The 10,932-nt window shown below is 34.1% G+C and overlaps 2 protein-coding genes across 2 annotated transcripts in view; one reads left to right on the top strand and one right to left on the bottom strand.

Annotated features, from left to right (window-relative positions):
- Positions 1 to 1,460: 1,460 nt before the first annotated feature.
- Positions 1,461 to 5,682, bottom strand: LOC149290123 (beta-crystallin B3-like). The gene is made up of 5 exons (XM_089490072.1): positions 5,580 to 5,682; positions 4,572 to 4,690; positions 3,352 to 3,484; positions 2,689 to 2,831; positions 1,461 to 1,853 (listed from the first exon to the last, which is right to left on the bottom strand). Exons 1-5 carry the CDS (start codon positions 5,646 to 5,648, stop codon positions 1,688 to 1,690), a joined length of 630 nt encoding a protein of 209 aa, XP_089346198.1. The 5' UTR covers positions 5,649 to 5,682; the 3' UTR covers positions 1,461 to 1,687.
- Positions 5,683 to 7,395: 1,713 nt separating this feature from the next.
- LOC149290122 (uncharacterized) overlaps positions 7,396 to 10,932 on the top strand; it is an 8,003-nt gene continuing 4,466 nt past the window's right edge. The window contains exon 1 of the mRNA XM_089490054.1: positions 7,396 to 7,616. Coding sequence (XP_089346180.1) covers positions 7,396 to 7,616 — 221 coding nt within the window. The remainder of the gene's footprint in view (positions 7,617 to 10,932) is intronic.

The raw sequence follows: 10,932 nt of genomic DNA, 5'->3' as shown, positions 1-10,932 counted from the left end.
ACGTATTCCTGAATGGCAGAAAGAGGGCTGGGCTGTAGAGCCCTTAGTAGTCCCTTCTGACTCTAGCGTTCTACGTATTCCTGAATGGCAGAAAGAGGGCTGGGCTGTAGAGCCCTTAGTAGTCCCTTCTGACTCTAGCGATCTACGTATTCCTGAATGGCAGAAAGAGGGCTGGGCTGTAGAGCCCTTAGTAGTCCCTTCTGACTCTAGCGTTCTACGTATTCCTGAATGGCAGAAAGAGGGCTGGGCTGTAGAGCCCTTAGTAGTCCCTTCTGACTCTAGCGTTCTACGTATTCCTGAATGGCAGAAAGAGGGCTGGGCTGTAGAGCCCTTAGTAGTCCCTTTTGACTCTAGCGTTCTACGTATTCCCGAATGGCAGAAAGAGGGCTGGGCTGTAGAGCCCTGAGTAGTCCCTTCTGACTCTCGCGTTCTAGGTATTCCTGAATGGCAGAAAGAGGGCTGGGCTGTAGAGCCCTTAGTAGTCCCTTCTGACTCTAGCGTTCTATGTATTCCTGAATGGCAGAAAGAGGGCTGGGCTGTAGAGCCCTTAGTAGTCCCTTCTGACTCTTGCGTTCTATCTATTCCTGAATGGCAGAAAGAAGGCTGGGCTGTAGAGCCCTTAGTAGTCCCTTCTGACTCTAGCGTTCTATGTATTCCTGAATGGTGGAAAGAGGGCTGGGCTATAGGACCCTTAGTAGTCCCTTCTGATCTTAGCGTTCTATGTATTTCTGCACGGCTGAACGTGGATTCTATCTATTCCCGCATGGCAGAACACTATATGGCCCTTAGAAGTCACTTCAATCTTTATTATCCTATGTATTCCTGCATGGATTTAATTAAAGTAATCACAATTAAGGAACCATTCGCCCGAAATGTTGAGCCATCCTTTTTTCCTATCTTTGTGTATTCAATTCTGTCACAGCGAATCTGAAAGACTAACAAGTTTTTCTTGGCACCAGGTTTTGCTGAGGAAGGCATTTGAACGCTGCCAATTAAAACTTATTAAGAAAAATGTTAACAGGGATGGGACACTGCCTCTATCTTGTTTATATTGGTCTGTGTATATATGTATATGTATGTGTGTGTATGCATATATATATATATATATATATATATATAGTCTACTGTATATATAATTAATTAGTTAGTTAATTAATTAATGCAGATTGATAACACTTTAACCCATAGAAACCTCCATCTTGGGATTCGTAGTCCGCAGGGGGCTTAAACCTTCCATGGAACTACAACTCCCAGAATCCCATTGCATGGAGCCATAGAGCAGTTCCTGCGAAGGGAATCCTGGGATTTGTAGTTCTTTGTGTGTGTGTGTGTCCCGTTTAACTCCTTCCAAATGGATTACAGCCTTTTGAGGACATCCGGAGGACGAACGATAACTAATCAATAATTAAATCATCTGCATATAACCTGAAAAGGAAGGATCCAAAGAAAGACACTAAAAATCATGGCGGCCAATCAATCCTTTTTTATTGACATTTAATTGAGATTGCTATAACTTTACTTCCGTCGGCGTATAACTTTACTTCCGTCGCCGTTACGATCGATTAGTTACTTATCAATATCATTATTGATCGTTTATTATACACAGGCTCGTCATTTTCTCAGATCTTCCCGTAATTTTCGTGTCGGAGAAAATTAGCCGCCGCCGCCGCCGAACCCAAATAGCTCCTTAGCTCTCTTCTAAGACCCCCCGCTTGTGCCATTCCTGGTCTCGAACCCGGCGCATGGACTGGATAAAAGGGTGGCTGGCATCCCATTCATTCCAATGGCGGTATTCGCCTTTTTCGAAAACGTATTGTCGCCCGCGGTAACCGGGGTATTCGTATCCGACCCATCTGTCAAAGACAAAAAGAGCGGACCATCAACGCAATTCCCAGGTGAGAATATTAATTACTAATTAATTGATTGATAATTAATTAAATTGATTCAATTAATTAATTAATTAGCGATATTTTATTTAATTTATTTAATCAATTCCATTCTTTATTTATTTTAATTAATTATCAATTGTTCATTTAATTAATTGATCATATAATTAATTATTTAATTATATAATTATTTATATTAATTAATCATGACTTAGATATTAAATTATTTATTTAATTGATCAATAAACAATTAATATTTAAATTAAATCAATTGATTGATAAATAAATAATTTAACATATGATTGATTTGATAATTAGTTAATTCAAATAATTATATAATTAATTGATGATTAATTAATTAAATCAAATTCAGTTGATTTAATTTAACTATCTTAATTAAATAATTTGAATTAATTAAATAATTTGAATTAAATAATTTGAATTAATTATATAAATTGATAATTAAATTATATAATTAATTCAAATTATTTATATCATAATTAACAATATATATAAAATACTAATACATTTTATTTATTTATTATGTAATTAACAATAATATAAAACGTAATATGTAAAAATATACTAAATAATTATAATTATTTATAGCATAATAATATATAATATATTAATTTTAATTAATTATTTTATTATTATTTTATATTATATTATTATTATATTATAAATTATAATTATAATTAATTGTTATGCCCTGGTTTCTTTTCCGCTTTCACCGTCCTCCGCCTATCGATCAGTTTTTGGATCCGTTTATTGGCCGATCGACCGATTGATTGATCCTTACATCCCGTTGAGGGCCTTGACGCTGGCGACGCGGTCCTGGAAGCCATGTGACCACAGACTGGGGACGTCGTCCTCCGCAATCTCCATCTTCCTCCCGCCGTAACCACTGCTTTCGAAAAGGTGGATCTTGTGGTCCGGACCATCCTGATCGGGAATCAGAGAAGATGGCGGCGCGGGTCAGCATGGTTTTTTGCGTAGTCGCTGAATATGTCCTCTCTAGGAACCTCTCGGTCCTCCGGAGCAATTCTATGGTCAACTCCTGCGCAGAGTTGCGCCAGAGGAGTCATAGAGACACCTAGAGATCCCTAGAGAGGTCACTCCTACAGGTCTATGGTCAGCTTGACCATAGAGTTGGACCAGAGGACCTATTCAACCAGTCCAACCCTATTCTGCTATGCAGGAATACATAGAGCCCCATTCCTGCCATGCAGGAATACATAGAGCCCCATTATTCTGCCATGCAGAAATACATAGAGCCCCATTATTCTGCCATGCAGAAATACATAGAGCCCCATTGCTGCCATGCAGGAATACATAGAGCCCCATTGCTGCCATGCAGGAATACATAGAGCCCCATTCCTGCCATGCATGAATACATAGAGCCCCATTATTCTGCCATGCAGAAATACATAGAGCCCCATTGCTGCCATGCAGGAATACTCACAATGAGTAACGGCCGAAGGGAGAGGAGGCTGTCACTGGCGCGGCTGTTGGACCACGAATCCCAACGTGGGTAGTCGCCCTTCTCCAAGACGAACTGTTCGCCGCTGAAGGACTGGCGCTCGAACCCGAGCCACCTGGAGACATGATATAGAGGAGAGGATTTCACCGGACTGCCATAGAGTTGCGCTGGAGGACCTAGAGATTCCTAGAGAGGTCACATTGACCTAGGCCTTTCTTGGTCCTCCGGTGCAACTCTATGGTCAGCTTACATTAAATGGCAAGTATAATATGATCATAAAACGAAGTTTGGGAAATAGCCGCTCTAGGCATTTGTAGGTCCTCCAGAGCAACTCTATGGTCAGCTTCTATTATACATATAGTAAAATTTAATATTATTAAATATTATTAAATTAATTTAACATTTAATATATGTAAGAAAATTATTAAATATTAAACAAATTAAATATTTTAAATTTAATAATAATATTATTACATTTTAAATATTTAATTTATTTAATATTTAATATTTAAAATAATTAAAATATTGTACAATTAAACAAGTTAAATATTTAAAATATAATAATATTATTAATATTATTAACTTCTAAATATTTGATTTATTTAATTATTTAAAATTTTATATATTAAAAATATTAAACAATCAAACAGATTAAATATTTAAAATATAATAATATTATTAATATCATTAACAAATTATTTATTTAACTATTTAATATTTTAAATATTAAATAATTAAATGAATTGAACATTTAATATTAATAAAAATTTAGATATTTGATTAAATTATTTAATATATATAATATTAAATAAAATATTTAAATTTTAATAATAATATTAAATTTTAAATATTTAATTTATTCAATTTTTTAATATTTTATATTTTAAATGTATTTAAAATTATATATATATATATATATATATATTTTTAATATTAATATTAAAATATTTTAAAAATAATATTAAATTTAACCATTAAATAATAAAAGTCACAATGCGCATCAGGGGCTTGTAACGCATTGCAGCATTTACTGCGCAAAGACAGCGCCACGTGAGTTTTTTTTATTGCTTAGAAATAAGTCCCGAATTGCAGATCGGCTTCGCGAAGGTTTCTGAGAAGCGGGAGAAAATTGCAAATAAATTATTCGCAGAGAAAACGAGTGAATAATAAGTGTACAGAAAGCGCAATGGTGCAATACTCACGGTCCGGCCTCCACTTGGATGGAGCCGACTTTGTCCAGATCCTTCTCCGTCACGTTCGGACTTTCATCCGTCAGCTCGCATTTCCTCCCTTGGAAGTTCTCAAGTTCGTAAATGGTGACCTGGATACGCAAATTCTCGTTTCGGCGCAGTCTCGTTTCGAACCCGGGTCCCTCCCTCTAAGTTACCCATTTTATCCAGCCAAATTGGTGCTAAACATGCCATCTATCCTACCGTCTAAATCATTGATCAATTAAAATAATAATAATAATAATAATAATAATAATAATAATAATATAATGGACTGCATCAGTATCTAACAGACAGAGAGGAAAAATAGATAAAGCAACACTGTCCTCTTGTGGCGAAAGGCAGAACTGCATGCTTCTCAATTGCATTAAGACTTAAGCCACTTTAAATTAATTAATAAAAAATTAAGATTTAAGCCACTTTAAATTAATAAAAAATTAAATCTTAAGTCACTTAAAATTAAATAATAAAAAATTAAGACTTAAGCCAGTTTAAATTAATTAATAAAAAATTAAGTCTTAACACACTTTAATTAAAATAATAAAAAATTAAGATTTAAGGCACGTTAAATTAAATAATTATTATATATTTATATTGTCATTGCTTTTTTATTATTAATTATTCTACTCTACTGCTTTACAAAACAGATTCTCCCCAATAATACCTTGTCGGAAGGCTAGAGTGGATTAAGACAGAGAGGAGAACACCAGTCTAAGTTATATGTGAGAAGACCACTGGATACATTAAAGGGAATTGAATACAGAACGGGAAGGAAGCGCCCAGCTGTGATAAAAGTACTTTGGAGGACATTTGTGGAGCAATGGGCTGGGGAAGAGTGGAAGAGTTGGAAGGGAGAAATAAGAAATTGGAAAGATAAGATAGTTTCCTGTTGAAGCAGAGAGGGAAAACAGATGAAAGCGGACCAGGAGGAGAAGCAGACGAATTGGAAAGACTGTGACTGAAATCAAGATAAAGACTCACTTTTGCTTTGTTTTGTTGTGCCTGGAGTGGGAAGGGAGGGCTGGGCGTTTTCAAGGTCGCTTGCCACATGTAGAGACAGGAAATTAGCAAAGAAGAAAGTAAAAAAAGGAAGTTGAAAACAATGAGGAGAAGCAAGAAGGAACGAATGGTGGCACAAATATCTAAGTAAGAAACTACAGCGACGCCTAGCGGCGAGGAGGATAAATTGCAGCAGAACATAGAGAAAGGAAAATATAGAACAGAAAGCAGCAGAACATAGAGAAAGGAAAATATAGAACAGAAAGCAGCAGAACACAGATAAAGGAAAATATAGAACAGAAAGCAGCAGAACACAGATAAAGGAAAATATAGAACAGAAAGCAGCAGAACATAGATAAAGGAAAATATAGAACAGAAAGCAGCAGAACATAGATAAAGGAAAATATAGAACAGAAAGCAGCAGAACACAGATAAAGGAAAATATAGAACAGAAAGCAGCAGAACATAGATAAAGGAAAATATAGAACAGAAAGCAGCAGAACATAGATAAAGGAAAATATAGAACAGAAAGCAGCAGAACATAGATAAAGGAAATTATAGAACAGAAAGCAGCAGAACATAGATAAAAGAAATTATAGAACAGAAAGCAGCAGAACATAGATAAAAGAAAGTATAGAACAGAAAGCAGCAGAACATAGATAAAGGAAAATATAGAACAGAAAGCAGCAGAACATAGATAAAGGAAATTATAGAACAGAAAGCAGCAGAACATAGATAAAAGAAATTATAGAACAGAAAGCAGCAGAACATAGATAAAAGAAAGTATAGAACAGAAAGCAGCAGAACATAGATAAAGGAAAATATAGAACAGAAAGCAACAGAACACAGATAAAGGAAAAATAGAACAGAAAGTTTTTGTTTTGTTTTTTGCTGGACATAGAGCCATGAGTGTGGAAAGACCAGAAAGAACAATAGCCACACGAGCGAGTGAAAAGGAGAAGGAAAGAAAAATGGCACAACAAATACAAATAAGGCAAAGTCAAGCAAGAAGACCATCTATGGAATTGAAAACAATGGATGTAAACTTGAAGGTCTTGGAGGCGATCCAAAAAATGGAAGCTAACATACAGAAAGTGGAAAATAACATACGTCAAGAGATAAAAGATTCAAGGGAAGAATTAAGACGAAACTTCAAGGGAGACATGGAGGAGTTGAAGGAGGCGATGAAAACACTTTCTGAAGATGTGACTGAAGTGAAAAAGAAAACGACAAAATTAGAAATTAAAACTGAGGAGCTGGAGAGAGCAACGCAAGAATTAGCAATAATACAAGCATATGAAAAGGATCTAAGCAGAATGAAAGAACTGAAAGATAGAAGGAAGTGTATAAAAATTAGAGGCTTGAAGGAAAAATACAACGAAGATCTTTATGACAAATTAGTCCCAGCCCTCGCTAAATTGATTGATTGCACTCTTGAATACCTGGACTTAGATATCGATAAAATTTTTCGTATTAATTCAGTGGCTGCAAAGAACAGAAATTTGCCCAGAGACATTGTTGTTTATTTTACTAGAGAGAGAATTAAAGATAAAATAATACAAGAAAGTTATGTTAAAAAATTAATGATTGATGACGTTGAAATAAAAAAATTTAAGGATGTGCCTGGCGACCTGCTACGTAAAAGGAGAGACTATACAACATTGACAAGAATGCTACAAGCTAAAAATGTGAGATATAAATGGGAGATGCCAGAAGGAATCTCCTTCACATGGAGACAAAGATTTTATAAGATAAGGCAAATTTTTTTTATAATAGATGGTTCAAAGAAGAAGAGAAAATGAATAAGGAAGTGAAAGAGATGCAATCTAAGAAAGAAAGTGGACAAGAAGGAAAGAATGATGATAAAGAAGAGAAAGAAAATATGAAACAGAAAGACAAAGATGAAGAGCAGAAGAACGCCGAAGAAGAACAGGATCCGGAGGGTGAAGTGATGCTATTGGGAGCCACAGGAGGAGTGGAACTGGAATGGGAAGGGGATATGGATGCCTTGAAGGGGCTGTTGGAGACTGGACTTTCAAAAAAGAAGGAAGAGGAAGGAGAAGAAAGAGAAGAAGACGGAGGAAGCTGAAAACAACTGTTGAGTGAAAGGACATGAAAATCACATCATGGAATGTGAAGGGGATGAACACGGGATATAAGCGGGGAAAAATCTTTCATGTATTGGAAAAAAATGGGGGGGATATATGTAGTATACAAGAAACAAGGATCAAGAAAAAAAATGTAAAATATTTGAAAAATCCAAAATTGGGAGAAGTCTTTATCTCCGCGGGTGAAAAAAAAAGGAATGGTGTAGCCATCTATGTTAAAAATAAAACAACTGCTATAGAGAAATTAAACGATAATGAAGGAAGATATGTTGGGGTTGAGGTTATGATAGAAGGCAGGAAGACTTTGGTAATTGGTATTTATGGCCCAACAGAAAGGAAAGCTAAATTCTATAAAAAATTATGCAAAGAGATAAAAGAATTGAAATTTGAAACACTTATATTAATGGGAGATTGGAACGGAGTAATAGACCCTAAGATAGATAGAATATCAACAAAGAAAATAACAGAAAAACAGGGCAAACTGCCAGAAACCTTTTTTGAAATGTTGGATACTTTCTCGCTATTAGATGTGTGGAGATACAGAAATGAAAAAACTAAAGATTATACTTTCTACTCAAACCCGCATAATTCGGCATCCAGGATAGATATGTTCTTAATTTCAAGAGATTTAGCACAAGATGTAAAGGAGGTAAAAATTAAAGTAAACAAAAATTCGGACCACAATCAAATCTTTCTAGAATTAACGAAAAAGGAATTTGACTACAGATGGAGATTAGATGAATCACTCTTGAAGGATAAAAAAATAGAGAAGGAAATCAGACAGATTAATTTTTATTTTAAGGAAAATCTGGAAAAGGATACAAACATGAAAATTATATGGGATGCAGCAAAGGCTGTGATAAGAGGACACTTGATGAAAAAAAAATCTGAAAGGAAAAAAAGGTCACAAGATGAGATAAGAGTTATTTCAGAAAAGATTCAGGAGAAAGAGAAAGAGAAACTGAAAAACCCACAGAATAAAAATATTGATAAAGAAATAAAAATTTTAAATAATCAGTTAAATGTTAAAATGACAGATGAAATAACCAAAAAATTGAAATTTGCTAAACAAAGACAATTTGAATTTGGAAATAAAGCCGGCAAATTCTTGGCTTACAAAGTTAAAAAGATGAAAGAAGAAAGACAGATATTGAAATTAAGAGATAGTCAAAGAATTATCACAGAACAAGCTAAGATGAGAGAAATTTTTCATAAGTATTATAGTAATTTATATGAAAAGAAGATTAGGAAAAAAACTGAACAGGACAGATTAAGCAAATATATTATGAGAGTGGAGGAAATTGGCATGGAAACAGACATTAGAGAAATGATAAATCAAAGAATCACGAAAGAAGAGATAAGTATGGCAATTAGGAGAGGGAAAAAAGACAGAGCTCCGGGCCCAGATGGATATACATTAAATTTCTACAAAATTTTCGAGGGTGAATTATTAGAACCATTAGAAAAAATATTTAATAACATCTTAACAGAAGGTATACCAGATTCATGGAGGGAGGTGAACATAACCTTAATACCTAAAGAAGGGAAAGAGCAGGACTGCCCGCAAAATTTTAGGCCTATTTCTTTATTAAATACAGATTACAAAATTTTTACCAATAAATTAGCAGAAAGACTAAAAATTGTTTTGAGAAAATGGATAAAAGAGGATCAATGCGGTTTCTTACCAAATAGGCATATTAAAGAAAACATAAGAATTATAATTGACTTAATTGAGTACTATCAGAAAAATCCAGGGAAAGAAGTAGCACTAATATTTCTTGATGCTGAAAAAGCTTTTGACAACTTAGATTGGGATTTCATGATAAGAATAATTAAAAAATTGGATATAGGACAGAATATGACGAAATGGATCGAAGAAATATATAAGGAACAGAAGGTTAGAATTATTGTAAATGGAATTAGAACTAAAGAATGTACAATAAATAGGGGAACTAGACAGGGATGCCCATTGTCACCATTATAATTTATCACATGTTTGGAAGTGTTATGTAACAAGATTAGAGAAGATAATTCGATAAAGGGATTTAAATTTAAGGGGAAAGAAATTAGACTAAGAGCTTATGCAGACGATGTGGTGCTAATAGTTGAAGAACCCATTGAAAATATCTCAAATGTATTTAAAATAGTAAATGAGTTTGGCGAAAATGCAGGATTAAAAATTAATAAAGACAAATCAGCGATGATTACCTGTAATATGACAAAAAAGAGACAGGAGATATTATATGGGAAAACAGGGATAAAAATTCAACAAAAAGTTAAATATTTAGGGATTTATATAACAAAGAAAAATAGTGATCTGTTTGATAATAATTACAAAAAGAATTGGCAGGATATAAAAAACAATTTGGAAAAATGGAATAAATTACAACTATAATTACTAGGAAGAATTGCTCTAATAAAAATGAGCGTCTTACCAAAAATCCTATTCTTATTTCAAAATTTACCAATAATCCATAACGAGGGGCTCTTCACTACATGGGATAGGGACCTAAAAAGATTTGTGTGGGCAAGAAGGAAAGCCAGAATCAATTGGACAATATTAACGGACAGCAAAGAAAGAGGATGATTAGGGATGCCAAACTTGAAATTATATGTTTATGCATGTTGCCTGGAGTGGATAACAAAATGGGTGGAATTAAAGGATGAGCAATTATTAGATTTAGAGGGATTTAATCTAAGATACGGGTGGCACGCCTACATGTGGTGGAATAAAGTTGAACTAAACAAGGAATTCAAAGAACATATTGTAAGGAAAGCACTATATAAAGTATGGATAAAATATAAGGAAAAATATTATACAAAGTTACCAGAGTGGGCTTCTCCTCATGAAGCAGTATTAAAGAAGGGCAGGATTGAGGGAAGAGATTGGCTAAAATATAAAGATTATGTAAAGATAATAGAGGGAAAAATTACAATGAAATCTAGGGAAGAAATGCTAAAAGAGGGAATTAAAATAGATTGGTACTTATATTACCAATTAACGGAAAAATATAAAGCAGACAAAAAAAATGTTGGTATAACGTTAATGAAAACAGAGTTGGATGTAATATGGATGAATAAGGATAAGAAAAAAAATAACAAATTTCTATAATCTAATTTTGAGGCTTGAATTGGAACAAGAACAAATCAAACATTGTATGATTGTATGGGCACAGAACATAGGGAAGAACATACAATACGAGGCGTGGAAAAGAGCTTGGGGACAG

The sequence above is a fragment of the Sceloporus occidentalis genome, unplaced genomic scaffold (assembly GCF_023333645.1).
Source record: "Sceloporus occidentalis isolate IW3139 unplaced genomic scaffold, rSceOcc1.0.p SCAF_41, whole genome shotgun sequence".
Lineage (NCBI taxonomy): Eukaryota > Metazoa > Chordata > Lepidosauria > Squamata > Phrynosomatidae > Sceloporus > Sceloporus occidentalis.
Note: the sequence above shows the minus strand (reverse complement) of the source record. Positions and strands in the feature narration are given on the sequence as shown.